General features: G+C 40.1%; 2 protein-coding genes across 3 annotated transcripts in view; one reads left to right on the forward strand and one right to left on the reverse strand.

Annotated features, from left to right (window-relative positions):
- Positions 1-6,308, reverse strand: part of LOC135477555 (ceramide synthase 5-like) — a 28,531-nt gene extending 22,223 nt beyond the window's left edge. The window contains exon 1 of the mRNA XM_064757700.1: positions 6,026-6,308. Coding sequence (XP_064613770.1) covers positions 6,026-6,207 — 182 coding nt within the window. The 5' untranslated portion in view covers positions 6,208-6,308. The remainder of the gene's footprint in view (positions 1-6,025) is intronic.
- A 675-nt stretch (positions 6,309-6,983) lies between these two features.
- LOC135477938 (sodium-dependent glucose transporter 1A-like) lies at positions 6,984-24,712 on the forward strand. 2 transcript variants are annotated; one of them, XM_064758166.1, is made up of 5 exons: positions 6,984-7,030; positions 7,164-7,301; positions 19,087-19,375; positions 19,954-20,239; positions 22,850-24,712. In XM_064758166.1, the coding sequence occupies exons 3-5, from the start codon at positions 19,160-19,162 to the stop codon at positions 23,974-23,976; spliced, it is 1,629 nt and encodes a 542-aa protein (XP_064614236.1). In that variant the 5' UTR covers positions 6,984-7,030; positions 7,164-7,301; positions 19,087-19,159; the 3' UTR covers positions 23,977-24,712. The 2 variants fall into 2 exon arrangements, with proteins under 2 accessions (XP_064614236.1, XP_064614237.1); XM_064758167.1 differs by lacking the exons at positions 6,984-7,030; positions 7,164-7,301 and adding an exon at positions 8,523-8,557.
- Positions 24,713-25,174: the final 462 nt, after the last annotated feature.

Raw genomic sequence — 25,174 nt, forward strand, 5'->3', positions numbered from 1 at the left:
CTTTGGCAGAAAAATTGCTAAGTTTGATGCTAACTCCTTTATGCACCTACATGTAGATGGTGTCAGATTCATGTGTAAAGGCTACTAGTCTTGTAGATGATAATAAATTTACATCATTTCAATGGGGTTCTTTGCCGCACTCCAGAATATTTTACTTGTACGACAGAGGAGAGGAAGCCAATACAGCCTGGATCACATTGGTTCAAGGTTCCCGAGTTCCTGTGTTGCACTAGCATGCTAACCACAAGGCCATGAAGGCCATGGGATAATAAATAAATTATTCTCAGCATTACAGGCATTAAGTCAAGTCAGTACATGTACAGTATATTTAAAACTTGTGCCTAAAAAAATCATTAGCGACCAAACACAATTCCACACAATGTTCAAGTCAAAAGTTAAGAAATACAGCGTAAATGTTTGGATTGTTCTCAATCTTGTCAAGTACTCCCTGGGAAACCTTTGATACACAAGTGTGTATACTCCCTATACAGGAATCTGTAGGAGTCTACACATGCTACAGAATCAGTCATGCAGACAGCCTGTGTTGTAGTCAGGCAGGTTTATAATATCAGTTTGGAAGGATATATCGAGAGTGTTTAAAACAGAGAATGAAATACACCAACCTATGTGATCATGTACCCTGATTCCGCAACCTTTTCGCACGTGAAAGAGCAATATTAAGAGCAATTTATGCACACTCTTATTTTGATTTTGCAGACAAAACTACATGTATATTGGTTGGATTGGCCGATTTCAGAGCTTCACACAGAGTATGATTTTATCAGTCTACACAGAATAATGCGTTCAGAATACGCTTGAATAAACACCTTGCAAACATGCAAAACGGTTCAAGGACTACAGGAATGTTATTTCAAAAGACACTACAGAAACAATTTACGACAAATTACGTGTTATAGCACGTGCATAATTTAAGACAGGCATAAGGATCATACAGCTTGTTACTCGATGAATTCCATGACCTTTTCGCGACCTTTTCACATAGAATTCCACCAGTTTTCTAGGACTAGTGACCCTAGAGTTTTTAACCATTATGCAGACATTTAGCCGCTTGCAAATATTTTGCAGTTCTATAGCGCACAAACAACATATGAACAGCAAATAAAATCCTTACTCCAGGTCAATAAGTAGAAAGCTAAAACAAGCAGTCTATAAACTAATCTCACATGATGAGACTGGAATTCTGCCCCATTGTTAGTTGTGGGCGGTGCGCAAACATACATATTAAACAGAGATGAGTTTCAACAAAACAAGTGACATCACACAATACAGTCAGAACATAACACCCTCAAGTAATATCATTTCATGCTATTTATGTCTACATATATTTTTTAAGAATTTGAGTTTGTTTACTTGTTAGACTTGCTTATGTGATTTATATATGACGGTCAACTATCGGAATTTCCTTCAATGACAAAAGTGTTATTTCCCACAGTTTATAGATATTGCTTCTCTTTCTACATTTCACTAAAAATTTCACAAGATATTTTACACCCAGATGCCATGACGCAGAATAAAAAAAAAACACATTTGTTTCATAATGTTCCAATCTAAGCTCAGTGGTATTAGATCATAATTCATCTACAGTGCACTTTTACATTTTTGCATGACCTCTGAAGTGGGAGTGAAGGAGAATGGCTGCATGAAAAATGCAGTATTTGCCACATTTTCTTCATTATTTTGGGTAGAACAGATTTTACCTTCTTGATGTTTGTTGTATAAGCAGACACCACTGAAACCTTGTTTCATACCTGGGTATTCTTGGGATTTGGCTTGGTACTGAACAAGGTTCAAAGTTATGGGTTTACACAACAAACACCGCTATGATTATTATGTTAGCAAAGTGGGCATGTGCATGTACATGTATGCATACACATCTAATCAGTGATTGGCTGAGGCATACTCAACTAAGAGCATACATGTACACATCTAATCAGTGATTGGCTGAGGCATACTCAAGCAAGAGCATACATGTACACATCTGATCAGTGATTGACTGAGGCATACTCAACTAAGAGCATACATGTACATATCTGATCAGTGATTGGCTTACGCATACTCAAGCAAGAGCATACATGTACACATCTAATCAGTGATTGACTGAGGCATACTCAACCAAGAGCGTACATGTACATATCTGATCAGTGATTGGCTTAGGCATACTCAAGCAAGAGCATACATGTACATATCTGATCAGTGATTGGCTAAGGCATACTCACAAAGAGCTTACACGTACAAGTATTCTGAGTTAAAGTAGCGACGATTTCCTAGCTGCTGTGGACCAATGATCAGATCTCTCTATGGTCACTGGAGGTGTAAACCAAGCAAATATAACCAAGGTGAGATAGGCCATGAGTAAGATTTTACCATATTAACAAAAATTACCAAAAAAAAAAAGGAAAGAGACTTTTCGGAACAGAAAATCAGCAATTCTGCCATTTTGATACAGGTTATTAACGACCCCCTCTTCCTTTTAAAAGAGAGTGGATGCTCGAAACCATGGTTACAGGTATCTGGCAGAGAAGCATACAGCTATGCATGGTCTCAAATACAAACATCCCACCCAGCAGTTACAAGCACAAAAAAATCATATAAACACACACCATTACCTAATTTCGTTCCAGTTCCGTCAGATTTAAGTGGGCTAACTGGGCTTTGTTTTAGTATCACAATTGACACATTTGCAGCTGTTTGCCAATTAAAACACGCTGTTATAGTAAAATATATCTACTTATCCCGGTCTTCATACCTATATTTTTTAATGTTTCTTTACAACCACCATACTTTTAATCATTACAAAAAGTAAAGTTTACAGAAAATATTCCACTGAATATATGGAATGTGGAAGATTACAATTCTTCTTGCATGAATTATGCTGGGCAAATGCTCAATACTTACATATTGAACGGTTGACACATACTTCAGAAAAGCCATTTGCTTTCGGACTAGCACAAACCTCATTGCTGTGATGTCAATGTCAAGTTCCACCAATTAGAACAATTAAACACCAATTAATCAATGAAATCCATATGGCTCGTATTTCCAGGGTTTATTCAACATTTCTTGTAGAGCCTTTACATTTGACATTTTGAACGAAAATGTAGGATCCATTCGCATCATTACGATGATTTCAAATTGGAAATGTGTATAATATTATATATGGTTACGCACAAAGGAAAATCTATTTCAGAACATGAAAAAAATGAAATCTTTAAGGGGGAAAGGTTAAATTTCTTTTGATTGCTTCTGATTATTGCTCATGTCACTTGAAGGTGTTTTTTGAAGGACTGTCCATGCATGTAAAAGAACGCTGATGTCATTTAATATTTATAATTAATATGACCGTTATTCTTATTCTGTATTCATGCAAGGCAAGCATTCTTACTCTAGGCAGAAAACAAGCTAGAAACAGAATTATTATTTTCCTTATTCATATACATGTAAGTAATATGTCTGAATGACTTTGACACAAATATTGATTTCCTTCATATATATCCTGTACATGTATGTTTGGTAGGTTTCAACGCTGTACTCAAAAAATCTTCAATTATACAATTAAACAAAGGTGCCAGCAACCTGCAGACAGTTACAAAGCTTGCCGCCGTTGTTGACATATTTTTGAGCATGCTGTACAACATCAATCATACAAATGTAAACCAAGGGCCACTGGCAACTACAAGTACAAGTAACTGACAAAGTTTGCTATGTTTGATACGCAGATTTTAGCCCAAATAGCAAGCTCATGGTAAATAAACTTCCTGTTAAAACACACAAACAGCCTTACAACATCTCTCAACTGATTACTGCCATCAAGGCACCAGGACGTGCTATACTCGGATTTGGCAGAAGCTCGAATTCAAAACATGGTAGACATTGGTTCGACTTGTTCGATTCAAAAGTTTAAATGGCTGGATTACTTTTAAAAGATGGTTTACTGATGCTGAATGTGCCATAACTACACTTCAGTTGACTCAGGGAATTGGTGGAGGGCTTCCTCTGGGTCAGTATTTTTTTTAGCCAGTCACTTTAGCCACTCATCAGATTTTGTATCAAATGCTATTTTTCTTTAGCCATACTTCCATAGTGGCATTCAATTAATCTTTTGTGATCAACTGATTGAATGGAAGCAGTATTCAGGACTCATGTTGGTTTCTATCTCTAATTCGTTTTCATCTGTAGCTGCTAGAATCAGTTTGGTCTCGTCCAGCTATATCTGGAGTTTATCAAACGTTACATTTAGAACAATTGCCTTCAAAATAATGGATCAATACTTAACAGCATGCTTTTGTTTTTTCAAAAAAAAAAAAATCAATCCTTTTTTCAACCTATCTGTAGGATCCTAGTAATATGTAACTTCCTCTATAAGAAAAATCTGTTATGAAATAAATTTGTAAATTCAGTTTATTAAATGCAGCATTATGATCAATACCTTGGAGTAACACAGTATGACAGGAGAAAACCAGACGGTGTACATATTTATGTAACGGCACATATTCTGAAACATTCAATTTCCTTAGGATCCAAAAAAAACAATAGTCTATTAAGTGGAAAAGTTTAAATTTTTCATGGAGGGTAACTTCCTTTACAGGTGTAACTCTACCTTGATTTATCTCCCTTGATCATTTTTGTTTTTGTTTTTTTTACAATTGGCGATGAAAGGCATCCCCGAAAATGCCATGATTCTCATTCGTTATTTAACAAAAATTATTTTGAGCGTCATTTTATGCAAGTCAACTTGCAACAATGCTGAACCCCCTTTGCAGATTTCTGCCAAGTAATGGCCATGCAACTGTATTGTTATTGTTTCGCTGAGATGATGCCATTTAAAATGCAAGTAAGGGGATTATTTTCATTAGAAAAATTGCGAAAATCTGCTAAAAACCCCAGAAAACTCTCTTGGTAGATTTTGTATAACGTTTGTATTTTTGGTTAAGTAAATAAATTATCTCCAAAAACTTATGCATTTTTTCAAATTTTATCGCCATTTCAAAAAATTGTTCTAAATTTGTGACAATGGCGAGTGCCAGCAGAAGCCCTGCAGTGCATATCAAATGTAAATTAGGGCTTCAGCTGTCACTTTTAGTGAAATTGTCAGCGTGAAAGCCTATATGACCATTACTGGGCAATATGCTATTGTAAGTAGTGACCAGCAGGCTGAGGTAATGATACGGTACCGGCATTAGCAGTAAATTTTGAATGATTAACTTGATACTGTTATCATAAGAAATTTTCAGAAACAAATGAGTGGGATGGCCTAACATGAATGCTTGACACAAGGCTTGTTTGTGTGTTATAGTCCAAGCCATTAAGATAAAAATTTGAAAAGTTCAGCTTGTTCCAGTCCACAAGATAATAGGGCCTATGAGGGACATGTGTTCACGGGAGTTCTAAGTGGGGGTGCTCGTGTATATACTAGAAGTTGGGGTTGGAAAACGCTCCATTCCATACCGCCAGGATTCTAACTTCGGGTATATGCGAGTGCCACAACTCCCGAGAACTCGTATCTCTCCTAAGCCCCATAACACACAATTAGAAAAGATCTGATACACAAGTACTCAGTATATTCCAGGTGTTCTGAGGATTATTTTGATGGGTGGATAGAGATAAAAGATAGCAAAGATAGAGTAAAATACACACATAGTTTCGGACACGTCTCATGGGGATACCCTTAAATATAAATCAATCCAGACAGGGTAGGCTTTTCCTGTGAATGGAGGGCTGTGTCACATGCCTTCTTCAGAGAAATTTCAAGCTGTTGCCTACCATCACACGCTTCTACCCTGTCCACACGCCCCAGGGGATAGACCCACGAGTGGAGGGGAGGGGAGGAGTAGGGAAGGAGGGGGCATTGCCATCTGTGTACATCACGATACATGTTGCTTTGGATATCGAAGTTCAGGCCTTCAGTAATGCTAATTCGAAGACTGGATGGAGCTTGTGCGTGTCTGTGTAAGCTGTGTGCAGAAGAAATTGAAGTTCAGATTCACAACAAAAATAACCATCTTACCTTTCAAAAACTTTTCTTAAAACGAAGAGGAGAGCTGCTATGGGAAATACCCACAAGAGATCGGTTCGCTGTGGATGGTAGAAACCGTCATCTTTGTTTTCCAAATCGCTCCAAGACACCCCGTCAGGAAACCAAAACTTCTCGTTCCAGAAGTAGTAGCAAAATACATCCCACAAATGCATCGTTTCTGAAGCTCAAGTCCACCGCGAAATTTTGGGGGTAGTAAGTCTCCTGGTTGGTCTTACTTATGAGAGTCCCGCACGGCAACAGATGCGTCGTCCCAACATAGTCACACTGTGAATGGACAACAGCTAGTACAGGGGTGACCCTATTTTCGTTCCTGACGTCATCGCTTTGTGTGTAGGATCCATCTTCTAGGTTGGAGGTGACAAAGTCACAGCAAGGTGCTGATTCGGCCGCTAAGCGTGGCAATAGTCTTACAAAATAATCTCTGCCATATTAAACGTCCCGTCGCGACATTGTTTTGCCAACTCAAACAACAGTGATATATTTTGTTAATGCAAGCACCAGCAGCTGACTAACGATTTTAAGACTATGTACACTTGGTTTTGAATATGGGTCAAGTTGTTCGAAAGTGTAGGCCTATTAACTAACACTGGCATTGTCATATTTTATATTTAAAATTTAGCTAACCTATGTAGCCAATGCTTTTGTCAAGAATCAAAGTACAAGAGCAGCAGATTTTATTTATATTTAATATAACCTACTGTTGCACAACTTTTTTGGGATAAGTGCAAAATAGAAGATTTGGCTTAAAGTTAAATCTGGTATTAAATCTTACACCAGTTTGAAGAACTGGTCCAGCCCTTGCCACAATCGGGACTTGGCGGAGAGTGTTTCAGCAAAGTAACCTGGTACCAGGTACCATCTTTTCTCTCGGCAGAGAAAATTCCTGCTTTGCCAAGTCAACACTGCGTGGAGTTTAGCACCCAGGAGCGAGAAAGCACGCAACCGTCAGTGCAGCAAAAGCAACTGAATGCGCATGTATGTAGGACAGCTATATCTTTTTTAGGCTTCTTTATCCGTCGAACTACTCTTTTGCTTCGCACTAATTAGCTAAAATGTTTCGTCCCTGTGTTAGTCACTGTGATGGATGCATGCCTACTATTTCCAACAGTTTTGTCTACTTACGTCCACCAGGGGACCGGAAATACATCTACCAGTAGGACGGACATCCTTACAACAGTGTTGAGCTGCCTACATCCACCAGGGGACCGGAAGTACATCCACCAGTCGGACATCCATGAGGAGGACGGTAAAGAGCGCATGACCTAATATATGGCGGGAATTGCAAACCACTACACAAGCAATCAACAGACGCTTTACCATTTACCGTTTACCATTTACTACAAAATGACTTCGAATTATGGCACTAGTGATGAAAGGTTGATAAATATATCAAGCTGCCCTTTCAAGTCACACTTTTCAACATAGGCCCATCATACGCAATATATATATATATACACATTATCAATGTATTTAATGCAGGGTGGTTCACCAATGCGGTTGCTGTGAGTTCAAGTCCAGCTCATGCTGGCTTCCTCTCCGGCCGTAAGTGGGAAGGTCTGACAGCAACCTGCGGATGGTCGTGGGTTTCCCCCGGGCTGTGCCCGGTTTCCACCCACCATAATGCTGGCCGCCGTCGCATAAGTGAAATATTCTTGAGTACGGCGTAAAACACCAATCAAATAAATAAATAAATTTAATGCAGGGTGGTAGTTTTCCGTAGAGTTTTTATCCCCAGACACTTTTTGTATATAGGCCCAAGTGGAATATTCCTCAATACATGATTAATATAATCCCCAAATGAAGTCAAGCAAATGTATAACTAGTACATCTAGATGTACGTACCTTGTGTTATACACAATTCTTACGCGACTCATTATTTTTCATCACAATAATTCAAAACTCCATATGAAACAAACAAAATTCAATAAATACACTGACAGACATGAAAAACACTGAATTCTGCATTTTATCTGTGCCCTACTGCTTCAGGCACATCGCTCTGATGGCTAATTTACCTTCCTATGGGCATAAAGTACAAAATCCATGAGGAGGATGGTGGCTAATTTAACTTCCTATAGGTATAAAGCACAACATCCATGAGGAGAACGTTGGCTAATTTACCTTCCTATAGGTATAAAGTACAACATCCAGGAGGAGAACGGTGGCTAATTTACCTTCCTATAGGTATAAAGTACAACATCCATGAGGAGGACGGTGGCTAATGTACCTTCCTATAGGTATAAAGTACAACATCCATGAGGAGGACGGTGGCTAATTTAACTTCCTGTAGGTGTAAAGTACAACATCCATGAGGAGGACGGTGGCTAATTTAACTTCCTGTAGGTGTAAAGTACAACATCCATGAGGAGGACGGTGGCTAATTTAACTTCCTGTAGGTGTAAAGTACAACATCCATGAGGAGGACGGTGGCTAATTTAACTTCCTGTAGGTGTAAAGTACAACATCCATGAGGAGGACGGTGGCTAATTTAACTTCCTGTAGGTATGAAGTACAACATCCATGAGGAGGACGGTCGCTAATTTACCATCCCAAAGGTATAGAGAACAACATCCGTGAGGAGGACGGTGGCTAATTTACCTTCTCATAGGTAAAAAGGGTAACATCCTAATGTCCAGGACCAGAAGGATGGTTTATTATACGTCTGCCAGACTACATATAATACAAATGTATCGTGTATACACATTTATACATATTGGAAACAGATGAAGAGACATACAATAGAAAATTCATTTTTGCCCACTGTAAGTTCAAAAATGTATGCGTTTTTTGACATTAAATGTCAATTGCACATTTGCATATTTATGCGCCTATCACTTTTCTTCTGAAGCATATTTTTACTTTGATTGTTTGATATTGTTGAACAAATAAGCTTGTCCTCAAACTATGTATCCAGTTTTTGGAAAATTCTGATCTCAAACATTGTGTTATTTGAATTTATGTGAGAAGAGCACACAGCTTACAGTGGCATACAGTAAATCCAACAGCCAGTGCATGTGTGTATGTAAGTATAACCTGGGACTAATATATACATGTAATAGTCCAAGGTATAAAAGTGAGATTATTTTCTGAAATAAGCAAATAATGGAATAGAAAACACATGAAACTTTCTAAACTTATACATATACATCTCTTTATTCTGACTACAGCTTTGAAGAGGTTGTTGTCATCATGGCATGGAGTATAAGAGGTGGCCAAGCTCTGTATAATATGGCCATCTTTCCAGACAGTAAATGGTCATTTAGAAAACACATTTTCAAGCCTGTTGAGAGTGCAACACAGCTCTATATATACAAAACAAATATCAGAAAGGCTACTTATGCTAAGCTTAATAGAAGATTAGTGTACAATCAAACAGTATAAGTTCATGATGCACGTGCAATAAACATAGAATTCTTAATAAATCTTGACATTATACGATTAATTAAAGGAGAAGAAAATTTAAATATAAATCAAATAACATTGAAAAGAGTATGCATTTCCTCGCAGGTGCATGCCATAAAAAACATTCTAATATATACCTCAAGTTGATAAATTCTAAAGAAAGTCCGCGCCAACATCCGCTGTGGGCGACTTCATTTTGCCTAAGAACTAGTCCTGAAGTCTTCTGTGTTAGGAGAACTGCCATCGAAAACCGCCGAAGTCTAGTTCGTACATTTTCGGTAGAACTCTTCTTCCCAGAAGGTAGTGAACAGCACAGTTCGTTTTCCGCTTGACGATCGGGAAACGGGAATGTTGGACGTAGGTTCCGAGTTTACACCAACAATCCGGCAGTTTTAACGACTCGCAATGGCAGAGAGTCAACACACCCAGGGCATAAATTACAGGGTGTTAAAGATGGAGGACGCAATGGACTCAGCGATTTATGCCAGCTTTGCCGTATTCAGGCTTTACGTGTATGGCGAAGAAAAATGGCAAAATCATGCAGCAGGCACCACCAGATAGAAAAAAATGTGGTCTTTTCAGCCTAAAGTGTCATGTTTTTCAGTTTTCTTCTCCTTTAATGTACAAATGTGGTCAGAAAGCTACTATGGACATATCTTCCATTCATACCAACTCGATGCTTATTAATAACCTGTTTTTGATTCATATGAACGGTAAAGTTAATTACCCACGTACCGTTTTCCTTGTGGATGTTGCTCTTAATACCTATAGGAAGTCAAAATAGCCACCGTCCTCCTTGTGGATGTTGCACTTTATATCGATAGGAAGGTAAATTAGCCACCGTCCTCCTCATGGATATCACTCTATATAGCCATGGGCAGGTAAATTAGCCACCATTTTCCTCTTGGATGTTGCCCTTTATACCTGTATGAAGGTAAATTAGCCACCATCCTCCTCATTGATGTCGCTATTTATACCTATAGAAAGGTAAATTAGCCACCGTCCTCCATGTAGATGTTGCACTTTATACCTATAGGGAGATAAATTAGCCACCATCCTCCTCATGGATGTTAATCTTTATACCTATGGAGAGTAAATTAGCCACTGTCCTCCTCATGGATGTCACTCTGTATATCTGTAGGAAGGTAAAATAGCCACCACCCTCCTCATGGATGTTGTGATTTATACCCGTAAGGAGGTAAAATAGCCACTGTCCGCTACATGGATGTTGTGATTTATAGCCGTAGGGAGGTAAAATAGCCACTGTCCTCCCCATGGATGTTGTGATTTATACCTGTTGGAAGGTAAAATAGCCACTGTCCTCCACATGGATGTTGTGATTTATACCTGTTGGAAGGTAAAATAGCCACTGTCCTCCACATGGATGTTGTGATTTATACCCGTAGGAAGGTGAAATAGCCACCATCCTCCTCATGGATGTTACTCTTGATACCCGTAGGGAGTACAATAGCCCCTGTCCTCCTCATGGATGTTGTGATTTATACCTGTAGGAAGGTAAAATAGCCACTGTCCTCTACATGGATGTTGTTATTTATACCCGTAGGGAGGTAAAATAGCCACTGTCCTCCTCATGGATGTTGTGATTTATACCCATAGGGAGGTAAAATAGCCACAGTCCACCTCATGGATGTTGTGATTTATACCCGTAGGAAGGTAAAATAGTCACTGTCCACCTGATGGATGTTGTGATTTATACCTGTAGGAAGGTAAAATAGCCACTGTCCTCTACATGGATGTTGTGATTTAACCCGTAGGGAGGTAAAATAGCCACTGTCCTCCTCATGGATGTTGTGATTTATACCCATAGGGAGGTAAAATAGCCACAGTCCACCTCATGGATGTTGTGATTTATACCGTAGGAAGGTAAAATAGCCACTGTCCACCAAATGAATGTTGTGATTTATACCTGTAGGGAGGTAAAATAGCCACTGTCCTCCTCATGGATGTTGTGATTTATACCCATAGGGAGGTAAAATAGCCACAGTCCACCTCATGGATGTTGTGATTTATACCCGTAGGAAGGTAAAATAGCCACTGTCGTCTGAATGGATGTTGTGATTTATAGCCGTAGGGAGGTAAAATAGCCACTGTCCTCCCCATGGATGTTGTGATTTATACCTGTTGGAAGGTAAAATAGCCACTGTCCTCCACATGGATGTTGTGATTTATACCTGTTGGAAGGTAAAATAGCCACTGTCCTCCACATGGATGTTGTGATTTATACCCGTAGGAAGGTGAAATAGCCACCATCCTCCTCATGGATGTTACTCTTGATACCCGTAGGGAGGTACAATAGCCCCTGTCCTCCTCATGGATGTTGTGATTTATACCTGTAGGAAGGTAAAATAGCCACTGTCCTCTACATGGATGTTGTTATTTATACCCGTAGGGAGGTAAAATAGCCACTGTCCTCCTCATGGATGTTGTGATTTATACCCATAGGGAGGTAAAATAGCCACAGTCCACCTCATGGATGTTGTGATTTATACCCGTAGGAAGGTAAAATAGCCACTGTCGTCTGAGTGGATGTTGTGATTTATACCTGTAGGGAGGTAAATTAGCCACTGTCCTCCTAATAGATGTTGTGACTTATAGGAAGTTAAATTAGCAACCGTCCTCCTCATGGATGTTGTACTTAATTCCTATAGGAAGGAGAGCCACCGTCCTTCTGATGTATGCTTTCTTTTGTACATAATTTTCTCCTAGGGGATGTTGATGTATTGTATACATTTATGAACTTACTATAACTATAATCCATCTTTATGGAGGTTTATTTTTTATGTTATTGGAATAGTACGTTATCCATGTTTAAGTGGTTTGCGAATTATCTAAGCGATACGATAAGGCTGACACGGAAAATTACATTAGCATGTTTTATTCCATCTGACATAAAAATATTTAAATTGCCCAATGATTTACTTGTCGACATGGAACGATACTTATTTAGGTTTGTACACATGCATACACTTTATTACATAGCCCCACTACATCAATGAGTTTTATTTTCCGTCCTGTCCTAGGTTGTCTGTTCCTCTGTACTGTTGGTACTTTTTCGCGATCTTCTGCTTGTGCAGTTCTATCAGAATTATGTCCCTTGAATTGCATGAACGCGGCTTGGCAGTGTTGTAAAAGGAGCGTTAACTGAGAACGGCGCATAGGCTGTTTTTTTCAGCGTTTATGTTGACCTTACGAAAGGACCCAGGTATAATTCCTATAGGAAGGAAATGGCTCAGCCCGGCATTAACATATCGTTCTAACATATTATGACTGCAAAACTGGCGTCCATGTTAATCTATCGCAGCATATTTGCATATTGGCTGTAATGGCCTCTTGCATGAGTGTGTTATAGCCCAGACGCTCGGCCCTATTGTCGTATACTCTCCACAGGTACTCACAATGACTTGTGACAAAATTAAACGTCTACAATTTTGTATGCATCAGGTGCTGTAGTACGTACATGTACTACACGTACGTGGGAAGGTCTTCCAGCAACCTGCGGATGGTCGTGGGTTCCCCCCGCCCTGCCCGGTTTCCTTCCACCATAATGCTGGCCGCTGTCGTATAAGTGAAATATTCCTAAGTACGGGGTAAACCCCAATCAAATAAATAAATGAATAAATGTACTACACTCAACAAAGTCTGTAGTCTGAGTGATGCTAATATTTATTCTGTTATTATAACAGACTATTCTGTCATATTCAGCACAATATCATGTTCGTCTAATAGTATCTTTATGTTACTGAATTAATATCTTTATGTTAAATATTTATATTAATTAAATTATTATAATATGTGTGTTATACTTAACAGAAAAATCTGCTGCAATAACAGAATACATTCCAGCATCACTCACACAACAGATTTTCTGTTCCAGTGTCAGAGGTTCACACAACTGTAACAAAATTGAACATCTATACTTTTGCGTACTGTAGAGGTAGCCCATACACAACTGAACGGTGTGTACTACCAATACACATGGTGTTTTCTCCAGTACACGGGTTGTGTACGTTTAATACACAAAAAATGTAGATTAAAAGTCGATTTTAGGTTGTTGAAGAACGAGGGTCAAGGTACTGGACTGGGTTATTTTAGCACACTGGGCAGGAAGGTATATATGGACGATTTGTCATTTACTATAGCTTTACTCGGTTTGGCTAAGGAAATGGTTAAATTTATAATTTGTAGGAAAGGGTTCTAACATCTAAAAAGATTTCCTGAACTCCGTCACATAATAAAGGGAAAAACTCTCGAACACGGCGTTAAACACCAACCTGTCAGTCAGTCTTAAATGGTTTTGGTATAGAGATTATATATGACGTTATTGTAATGGTTAAATGGGATCTCAACCTACAGATGGTCATGTGTGTCCCGAGGGCTCTGCCCATATCCTTCCCACCATAATGCTGGCCATCGTCGAATAAGTGTATTATTATAAGTATTATTGAGTCGGGCGTAAAACATCAATCAAATAAATAAATATATGGGGTCTCCGGGGATGAAAAGAATATAACCTCAGCCCTCTACTTAAGCAGGGTGCGTAAAAGGCGATTAAGAAACTGATGACCCAGGCAGTGAACAGAAGAGGCCCATATCGTTTAAAACATATAATTAGGCCCAATAGTATCGTGTGACAGGTTACTCAATTTCAATTTCTCATTTTCTTTTTAATTTTGCTTTTTTTTGACTAAGTTTGAAATGTTTGACACCGTTGCTTGCAATTTTCAAGATGTTGTCAGGATGTTGTATACAAACTGTATTATTTGAATCTTGCCAGTGTGACGTTTTACTGTATAGTCATTCTTTCGGGCAAGACTGATAGTCAACATGGAAGAGTGAAAAGATCGTGCGACCCTACCTAGAGGGTGACACGATCCTCCGAACATACGTGAATGTTGTCGCGATCCTCTGGCCATCATTCGCAGGTGCCAACGTGATCCTGCGAGCATCATACGCGGACCATTCGCGTATCAGAGTATGTTTGTATTATTATGTTGAGGTATATACTGTTTACCGTGCAAAGGTAAACGTATGCGAGGAGAATACATTGGCGGGATTTATTATGACTTTCGTCTTGGTGAATTTTAAAGTGGAGCAAGACGAAAGATGTTCGGGTCACGTCCGTTTTTTGGATCTTTTTCTCTGTTTGGACGCTTGTTCGCTACTGTCATGTTTAAGGAAAATCCTGGCGCTCGAGTTTGTTCATTTGATCGTGTCGTTCGTGGTCTTAAGGTTCACTGGTATTTGCTACAGGCCCTTTTCCCATCGGCCCTTCCGCCAGTCCCATCTGCGCTGAGAGCGTAATGTCTACAAACCATTTCCAGTCATCTTTTTAAAACTTGGGTAGAGCCTTGCCATCGTTGGGACGACAGTTCAGTAATCCAAGATGGCTACCGACTCATGCCTTTGTTTATAACTTATAATTAGGATGTTGGAACAGGCCTCTTCTTTTTGCGTGGAAAAAGAATGCTACTGTTCTTTTGTCACCCCGACCTTCCGCCCGTGTCATCTGCACTGAGAGCGCAATATCTACAAACAATTTCATGTCGTCTTTTTTTTTTTAAAACTTGGGTCATCAAGTTGAAACGACAGTTGAGTGATCCAAGATGGCTGCCGACCCATTCTTTTGTCTGACTCATACTTGTCCAATCGGACATGGCTCTTCCAGTTTGCGTGGATACCTGTATGGATATGGTGCATGGCAACCTATCCCGCGCGGAAAATTTCACTGACCTTTCTGCGTGTTGGTGCATGTATCCGCCACCCATACATGTACCCGCGGTTCTTGTATTTGGTATTTTGATTCCCTATTTTTTGATCATCGGAAGTGTAGGTACTCAAAAGCCTTTGGACCTTTTAAAGTAGTCTAGCTGTTTAGGCTTTAGAACCCAACAAGTCGAATCAGCTTCCCTCAAGTTCCGATATGATAAGTGCCATATGAAAAATTCTTCCAAGAGGAATTTATTTTGTTTCCTTGCTTTCAAAGATAACAGTACTGTACTCGCTGCATTTCGTCGTCAGCGGTTTGTCTCTCAAACAATCATCACATATCTTGCCTGAGGTTCGAACATGAAGTATGGCAGATTCAAAATTTTGCACAACTGGATTATTGTTAGAAGAGGCTTTGCTGGTGAGGGTTTTGGCATCTTTGGATGACTTGTGGATTCGGTGTATACTAAACGTTAGGGTGAACTGGAGCCGATAACGTTAGTGAAAATTTCTTGCAGAGCGACATACGTAACTAAATTACTATATAGCACGACTCGGTGAGCCAACTTATACTGGGTGTGAACCCGATATATGGAAATGAAACCAAGGAATCGTCTTCAGTCTTGGGTAGTGCCTTGTTAGTGTTGAGAGGATGGTTGCTTTTTAGCTCACGTACAGTCCAGACGTGGCGCAGGTCATAGCCCGAGCGTGAGCGTGCAATGTTAAGCAATATTAAGGTAAATGTTATGGACGGTATATGTTAAAAAGTACTGTGTATATTGAACTAAGGTTTTGCATACCTGCAAAGCACAGTGGCAGCTAGGGGATGTTCCATCGTTGATGCTCTGCGCATGTTGATTACTGTGAATTACAAAATTCACGAGGGGCCTCCGTGGCTCAATTGGTTAGCGGGCTAGCGCAGCGTAATGACCCAGGAGTCTCTCACCAATGCGGTCGCTGTGAGTTTAAGTCCAGCTCATGCTGGCTTCCTCTCCGGCCGTACGTGGGAAGGTCTGTCATCAACTTACGGATGGTCGTGGGTTTCCCCCGGGCTGTGCCCGGTTTCCAACCACCATAATGCTGGCCGCCGTCGTATAAGTGAAATATTCTTGAGTACGGTGTAAAACACGAATGAAATAAATAAATCAAAATTCACGACTTTTTCTCCTGTGCATTAAAATCACTGTTAAGGTAAAAGTTATGGTTGCTATGTCAAAAAATACAGCATGTATCAGCTCTGGTTTTGCATGTTTGTAAAGTACGACGACGCACAAAGGAGATGTTCCAATGTTGATGCCTTTTATATGTGTTATTTATTTCGACAGCTATTTTTTTTTTATTTCTTTCTTTGGTCTGTGTGGTAAAACGGTACTCAAGAATATTTCACGTAAACGACTTATAAATTTTCAGTCTATTGAGGACGAGGAGTTATTAGTTGTGTTTACATATGCTGTGTCTTCTTATGGCAGGGCGAGTGCATGCCACCAAAGGGCTGCCACCAGAGACGTGTCATGCTGAAGACACTAGACATGACACCCCAAACAGTCACATTATACTGACAATTACCATTTTAAAGTCTTTAGTATGACACGGCCTCGGTTTGACCTGGGTTGTAGAACGGATTCCAGGATATTGAGGTAACGGTTAAATGGCGTTTACAAGGAGCCTTTTTCAAGTTAAGGCTTGTATCTTTACATCTAGTTTGAGGTTTCCAATTAACCTCTATGATTTGTTAATTTTAGAAGTTTATTTTAGGAGCAGTTAATGTATAATGACTATAGTTTACATACACAATCAATCGTATTGTTTCTCTTTTGGCTATATTTTTGTTGTAAGAGAATATTGTATAGGAAACAATTTGGGTGATAACTTAACTAACGGGATTATTAAATCCCTGGGGATAGTGGATTTCCACGGGCTTCGCCCGGTTTTTTCCCATAATAATGCTGCCCGCCATCGTATAAATGAAATACTCATGAGTACGGTGTAAAGACCGCAAAATAAATAAATATATAAATTTGTGCCAAACTGTGCTGCGTGGATATCTGTATTCTTGTTACCTCTTAAAACACACTCAAACGCGAAAGTTCCCAACGATAGTGCTGTCCCAACACCTCACCTATCCCAACCTCACATCTGATTTCCTTCCAACGTCCCTGTTAAAAAATCACCAGGTTGATAATAGTTTATATTTGGATGACCTAATTCCTAAGCATACAATGTGTATAATCTACAGTCGGCCACGTAGAGATGTGTGATTTGTTTGCACAGAATGCCTGTCTCTGCATGTTATAAATATACAATGTATTCGTGGACATCTGCGTGGAATAGAGAGATACGCGACGGCTGATCGTTTTATACCATCTCACCTGACCAGTGTTGTGAGACTAGATTTTTTGTAAGTCCACATGTTAAAGCGCATTGTTGACGGAACGCACGGACGTTTCTGCTTGTTGCCACAGAGAGTATTACATGTAGGTCAGTTTTTCAGTGAGATATATACGTACTGGTGAATAGTGCCCTTAAAGTGCTAATTAGGTTACGCGTGGCTTAATGAAATGACACCAACTGAGAATCGCTGCTGGGATTCAAACCGTCTGTCCTTGTATAGCTTAGCTATCTGGTATGTATGTATGTACGGGTACAGCAGAATAGGTCAAGGTTTTAATTAGCGGGTCCTTTGCTATTGTAACTATGTGCTATTTTCTTTTTCACACAATTTCCGTGGTAAAATATTTTTTATCACAAAATCAGGTGAATTAGGTTCCAACATGGCGTGGAGATGAAACCAAAGCCACAATAACAGTTTTAACTAAATCAGAAAACGACGCAAACATTTCAAACAAGTCTTTTATTTAAAAGAACATATCATTTGTTGACAAAAATGTCTTCACCAGATCACCAGTAATGGAGTCTAAATCAGTTTTTGTAATAATAATAAGCTCTGCAAGAGAGTCAAGTGTATATCGCCATTTCTTATACCTGATGTTTATTAGCTATGAGTATTTGGGGGGGCAGTCAATTTGATTTACCTGAAACATGAAAGAAGCCCAGGTACATCAGCGATAATCCACGGACACAATGGCTGTTTCATGGCCAGATTACTTCCCCCACCCCGCCCTTCTTTCGTTTAATTTATTTGATTTGTTTATTTATTTAATTGGTGTTTTACGCCGTACTCAAGACTATTTCACTTATACGACTGCGGGCATCATTATGGTGGGAGGAAATCGGGCAGAGCCCGATGAAAACCCATGGCCATCCGGAGGTTGCTGAAAGACCTTCTACAGGAGAGGAAGCCAGCATGGGGTGGACTTGAACTCACTTTTTCGTTTAAGGTACCATGGTTATACCCCACATGAAAAATGTTCCATTTCAGGTAGATATTGCTTGTACAAACCTACCTGCAATGAAGAATTAATGTATGTTTTCGATGACGACCTTCGACGAGGATATCTTATCTTGCTTTTTGATACCCCTGCTGGCCCACTTGGCTAAAGTGTCGCTGTCAAAAAACCGACTTGTCCTTGACCAGTGAGGTCGTAAGGCGGAAGCCAGGTCATAGGGGATCGGTTTCGCCTTTCAGTTTCCTGTAGAAGGCCGCTGGTTTACTGTACGAGGGCACTTCGGTTTCCTTGACGCATAAACATGACCAAAATAATTTTATATGACTGTATACATAGAAATTCTGTATTAGTATAAACATGGTAACGCCCTAACCACGCAATCTGAATTGACATGAGATTTTGTCACGATATTCAATAATAAACAAAAAAATACACATCATTAAAAGAACAAATCCCAAAATTGGCAAGTTAGTCATACCAAGTCCTGAGTAAAACGTCCTTTCAAAAACGTCCTTATCCAAAAAGTATTTACATGTGGTATACTTTTACTTTCAGGTGAAGACAGCTTGGGCACCGAATATAAATCATTCCTCATATATTAAAGCCGTATAGAGGCTCTCTCTTAAGGATGACCATAGAAATGACGACCAGGGAAGAAAACGGGCAGGGAGCTTCAAACCCTGATGAAGACGGAAGAATGGAGAATTCCACAAGGGGCGTTAACCGTGTGAGTAACAGTTCAGACCCAGTCGACCAACAGGGAAGACACCCATCTCCGTGCCAGTCTGAACTGCGGAGGAAACAGATTCACTCAGCCTATATATTCTTCGCCTTCATCTCTCTGGTGAGTTTGATTCTTTTGTTTCTTAGGGATGAATTATCTACTTTCATGGCTTTCCTCAGTTAACTTTGTCGATCTCCAATACATATAGTTAAACAACACTTGTCACTATTTGCAAAGGCGGACTTTGTTCCATTAACCCTAATGCGCGACACAAACTGAACATCTCTCCCCTATCGATGAGAAACTAGAAGACTAGCCACTTCATCTTATCATGTATATCAGCAGCCTGTGGATGGTCGTAGGTTTTCGTTGAGCTCTGCCCGGTTTTCTCCCACCTTAATGCTGATCACCGTCCTAGAAATGAAATAAGCAAGAGAAAAAAAATAAAAGCCACAAAGAGTGCTGCGTAAAACACCAATAAAATAACTAAATAAATAATCTTACAACTCCCTCTCCTCAGTGACGACATTAATAATTCCAAAATGTTGTGTCGTGATCGGTTTCATCTAACGCCATCTTTGTGGCTTTTATTTTCTTCTGTTACTTTGAAGGGTATTTATAGCACTGGAGTTTACATGACTTCAGGAGGAATAAAATAAAAACCATTCTAAGCGATTTTTTCTTCAATGCTTTTTTAGGGAATGGTTGTTGCTTTGCACGGACCTACATTTCTGGATCTCCTGCTCATTCTTAATGTCCACTTGGAGCAAGGAACGCTCCTGTTCACCAGCGGCTCCGTTGGCTATCTGGGTGGATCTCTGATTGGTGGAATTGTCTATGACAGATTTAACAAGGAACTTACGCTGATGATCTCTACACTGATGATGGGTGTTTTAACAGTTGTCCTGCCCTTCACCCGGTATCTGCCCGTCATGGCCGTTGTCAACTGTCTTCGGTCCTGCTTCATGGGCGGATTGGATGCAGGTTGGTGAAAAGATGTTTTCGTAATTATCTTGCCGTTGCTGTTATAATGTTGGCCATTCCCACCCGATAGCACTTGTAGAGTATTTTTGAGGATGTCTTACATGAAACTGGAAGGAGATCTCTTGACCTTCATCAATATAGCATACTCAGTGGTCTCGGAGACAGCCCAGGTAAAGGAACTAGCAAGGCGGGGAATCGACTTTGGAACATTATAAGTCGCAAGCATGCGACTTGTAAAGCTCCAAACATACACCGAAGCAAAGTATCTGTCATAAATAAGACTCTGTAATTTGGGGAAATCCCTGCACTGCAAACGTAACTTTCTGGAAAATTATTGACCACGCAGTCACGCACCAATCAATTGAAAACATAAATAGCAAATGTTCAGCCTTATACTTCCACTGCGATAACATGTTAATGTTATTGACAGCTAGAGGACCACACGTGCCCTCAACCAGGATTCACGTATATTTCCTCTGTAGTTGTCAGGTTACGTAATACCATATCTTAACAATTATCCATTCTAATTCTTGATAACACTTATTTAATGTAAGGCAGCCTATATCTTTTCGCACACAAAAAATGTGTTGCCGAAGAAATAAAACGAACAACACAAGATTCGAACTCTTTCTCGAAATACAACCTGTTTACCATAGTGACTTTGTTAGTTCACTGTGCTGTGAAGGGTGCGTGACAGATTATGGCCGAAATACGAATTTTAGACTTGCTAAAATATGACAAAACTGATTACATTATAAAGTTTTTTTTTGACATATGAAGACAAATGTTAACCAGATCCAAACCGTGACAGCACGTAAAAATACACTCATGAAAGATTCAGTGAAGTTATTTTTCTGGGTAACTTTGATCTTCATATTGTAAATTAAAGACACAGTGCCTCACCTGAACGAAAACTTGGCGTTTTTTATCCAGAGTGCATTTTTGGCGGGTTATTACAAACTAGCTTTATCTTTCATGGCCATATAACCTGATTCGGCCATTTATACTTCTGATTTGGAAGTTTACAGAATAATGCAGGGATTTTGAAATTTGCATTTTAATATTGTACATCTCCGTGGCCGATTCTCCTCCTTACCGTACCAGGTCCTTTCCAGCATCAGTGCGTCGGAACACACATATTCGTATGCCAACCGTCATACCATACCATCAAAGTGCTAAGAAAGTATATAAAGTACGAATTTGGAACGTAATCGTGGACACAGAAGCAGGCAATGGTTTTCAGTTATTTTGGAAAGACGCGATGGGTGTTCTAGGCGAATGAGTGAAATCAGTATTGAATTCTTGTGACGTGTAAGTAAGTATATGTTGTTGAGTCAAGTTGATCTCTGCTCTCGTCAAATACCGGCAAATCAGGCCTGGAAACTACCCTACCGCTGGGATTTTCTCAACTATTATCCTTTTCTTTAGCAGCTTAAATAACTCGCTTTTCTAAGATTTCTGGCTCGGATGTGTGTAGCTCCCGCGTTTTTCTCTGGTAAACGAAAGCTGACGGGTACAGGGTAAATCAAAACACTTGACAAAAGCACACATATACACGCTCTACGATGAACGATACATAGCGATTACAGAGTGGAGCTGGCCTCCGGTTCCAATTCCAATCAGATATTCCGGGACGAGTCTCCAAATGTCACGTGTTAACGGCGACCTGACGTCACTAGCATTCGTGGTCACATGGTATTATATTAAAATTAACGGGTCAGCTGATCGAACTTGCGAAAGGAATGGAAACGAGAGACTGTAAAACAAAAATGAACATTTATTGGTAATATTCAAAGCAGAGGTAGTTGCAACTACACGAGCAGATTAAAGATGATAACACGTTACTAAGGACAATACAGTTTATTTATTTGATTGGTGTTTTACGCCGTATTCAACCACTTATACAACGGCGGCCAGCATTATGTTGGGAGGAAACTGGGCAGAGCCCGGCGGAAACCCACGACCATCCGCAGGTTGCTGCAGACCTTCCCACGTACTGCCAGAGAGGAAGCCAGCATGAGCTGAACTTGAACTCACAGCGACCGCATTGGTGAGAGGCTCCCGAGTCATTACGCTGCGCTGGCTACAGCTATGAAACAAACTATGTTCCTGGTGGCTGCCTAAAGCTACCATGGACGTCCTGACAAGGGACATCTCGTCTAGCAGGGGTGCAATGTCTGCCATCCCCTTTTAAAAGCCGCCCAGCCGGCTCAAGAGCAGCATAGTCTGATTGAGTTCTGAGGCACTTTAGCCCAATGTAATTAACTATTTTCCGGTACGGTGATTTCATTTCCATATATTTAGATTATACTTATTGCATATGGGCCCGATGAAGCTTGATCTGTCTTCAGATTCTGCAATGTTGTATATCATATGCGTAGATAGCCATGCGAGTTTATTTGTGTGTCGCATGTTACCTTGCCATCTGACTCACTCAGTCAGTAAATGAGCTCACTCCAGTCACATATACTAAATTTTCCCACCTTCATATTTTTGTATTTGTGGACAAATTTTACGATTACTATCTACATACTGACTGCATTAAACTTTAAATGTTTTGGAGTAAGTATCACTTTGTAGATTTTTACAGCAGTATTTGCATTTTTTCAGGAGGAAACGCCATTATGGTTCGAATTTGGGGCAAAGATGTGGGACCGTACATGCAGGCGGTTCATTTTGCTTTTGGACTTGGTGGGATTATCTCCCCTTTCGTCGCTGCACCTTTCTTGTTGAGTAGACCAGAAGATCCCTCTAACGTAACTGATACTAGCTCCACGCCTCATGAAAACTTAACAGACGGTTTCACGCTCTCCAGCATTCCAACACCATATGTTGACAACAGTGGAGACAATGGCTTTAACTCTTCGTTTAACCTGACAAACTCCACCGGGTTTTCTGATGCCGTCCAGCAGACGCAAGTACACATACCATACATTATTATTGGTCTGCTAGCTGTCTTGTCTTCCATACCTTTCATCGAAATGTTTCGGAGTAAACGAGCCGAGAAGAGAAGACAGTCACTAAACCAAGGAAACGAAGAGAAAGAAAAAGAAATTCGACATATTCCTTTGACCACGTGTTTAAAGGCAACGTTTCTTGTACTTATGGGATTTTTCTATATCACCTACGCATGCGTGGAAGATACATTCGCGGGGTTTATCATGACCTTCGTCGTTGTTCATTTGAGGTGGAGCAAGACGAAAGGCACTCGGATCACGTCCGTTTTTTGGATCTCTTTCTCGGTTGGACGCTTGTTCGCTATTGTTATCTCCAAGTACCTAACGCCGTGGAAAATGTTGGCGGTAGACTTTGTTCTGTTGATCGTGTCGTTCCTGGCTTTACTTCTCGGCGTTGAGAGTTCCGAGGCCTTCAGTTGGGTGTGCACAGTGGCTGTTGCCATAGCGATGGCCAGCATCTTCCCATCGGGAATGACGTGGATGGACAAAAGCATTATGAAAATTTCGGGCAAAGTGGCGTCCTTCTTGTTGGTTTGCGCCTCAATCGGATCTATGGCAAACCCGCTTCTCGTCGGCTATTTATTTGAGAACGACACACCCATGTGGTTCATTTATTTGCTGTTCGCACATACTCTCGCCTGCTCAGCAATCTTTGCTGTAACTACTTTGCTTATCTGGTGGATCGGTAAACGTTGGAGAAGTCGGAAATCTAGAGCGGAAAATGACCAAAGACAGCCGGCTGAACTCGTTCAGGATGATGACGCAGATAAATCCCTTTGATTTCGCTGAAAGATTATTATTGATGCATGCCAAAGAATTAGACCCGTTGGTGAAATGCAGATGTTTTCATCTTTCATGTTACCGTCTTTCGTCAAGTTAAGCTACATGTTCTAATCCAACTTTTTAAGGATTGACTGAGACTTTTTATAATGTCACAGGGTTTGATTGCTATCGCCGAGGGGTGCTGATAGCCTCAACCCGCAACTTCAGAAATTAACACTTCCGCCATACCGTTTCCAACCGCTTGGACAAAGCAGGGCAAGGTCATAATTATCGGCCTCTCTCCTGCAGTCCGACGGTGCGTTCGTCTCTCAACATCCTTTGCAAACACTCTATTTTTTTATCGCTTGAAACTACGTTTAACAAACGTGTACATCGTGTATACGTAGGCAATGAGCAAACCCTATTCGTTTCCGGTGTTTTTTGGTATATTTTTCAAGGTTTTCAAGGTTATGTGAGATATGTTTTGTGACAGGCTTGTGAACACAATACCTCTTAATCTCTCTTAGTAATTTCCACATTCCACAGTTCATCAAACCTTTACCACACGTGTAGCTAGTCATGTAAAAGACTACTGTTGTTTGTTATTGGTCTTGACCTCTTTTTTCCATGGTCCTTTTGAATGTGTAAAAGAAAAAAGTCTTTGTAAAAGAAAAGTTACCAAAAATATATCACATGTCGACTTAGGCCTTGTGAAGAACCCTGTTCAGTTTTAGGCATATTTGCCTATGGTTTCTGGGCCATTAAAGTTATATTTTTTTTGACAAAGATGTACAAAGTTGGTATTTCTTGAAGTATTTGAGCAACTCTCTTCAAATTAGCATTCACGTGTGCACACGGTTATCTATAAGAACCCTAATATTTTCACATGCCATTCTCCAGGTTATTGTGTTTTGTGTCTGGCGTTAGCGTATAATCGCCCGGTTTCCTCCCACCTTAATGCTGGTCGCCATCGTATAATACGTGAAATATAAATCACAGTCTGTCTTGCAACTGAGCTGATGGTTGATGGAACAAGAGAGTCGGGAGTCTTGTAACCGGCGAGTGTTATATTCCAGATTCTTCATGGTGGTTATTGTTTGTCAGTCTGAATCGCCTTTCCGGAGATACTTGAAAATATAGGATTTTATGACAGGGCCTAGGTAAACGGGAGGCAGTACTCGTACGGCATGACCTCATCGCAATCCTCTCGCAACGC

The sequence above is a fragment of the Liolophura sinensis genome, chromosome 11 (assembly GCF_032854445.1).
Source record: "Liolophura sinensis isolate JHLJ2023 chromosome 11, CUHK_Ljap_v2, whole genome shotgun sequence".
In the NCBI taxonomy this organism is placed as follows: Eukaryota; Metazoa; Mollusca; class Polyplacophora; order Chitonida; family Chitonidae; genus Liolophura; species Liolophura sinensis.

Excerpts from the sequence above, each read along its gene's own strand:
- LOC135477938 (XM_064758166.1), top strand. The coding sequence starts at position 19,160 with ATGACCATAGAAATGACGACCAGGGAAGAAAACGGGCAGGGAGCTTCA. Across the intron at positions 19,376-19,953 it reads TCTTCGCCTTCATCTCTCTG|GGAATGGTTGTTGCTTTGCA; the intron begins GTGAGTTTGATT and ends ATGCTTTTTTAG. Across the intron at positions 20,240-22,849 it reads CATGGGCGGATTGGATGCAG|GAGGAAACGCCATTATGGTT; the intron begins GTTGGTGAAAAG and ends GCATTTTTTCAG.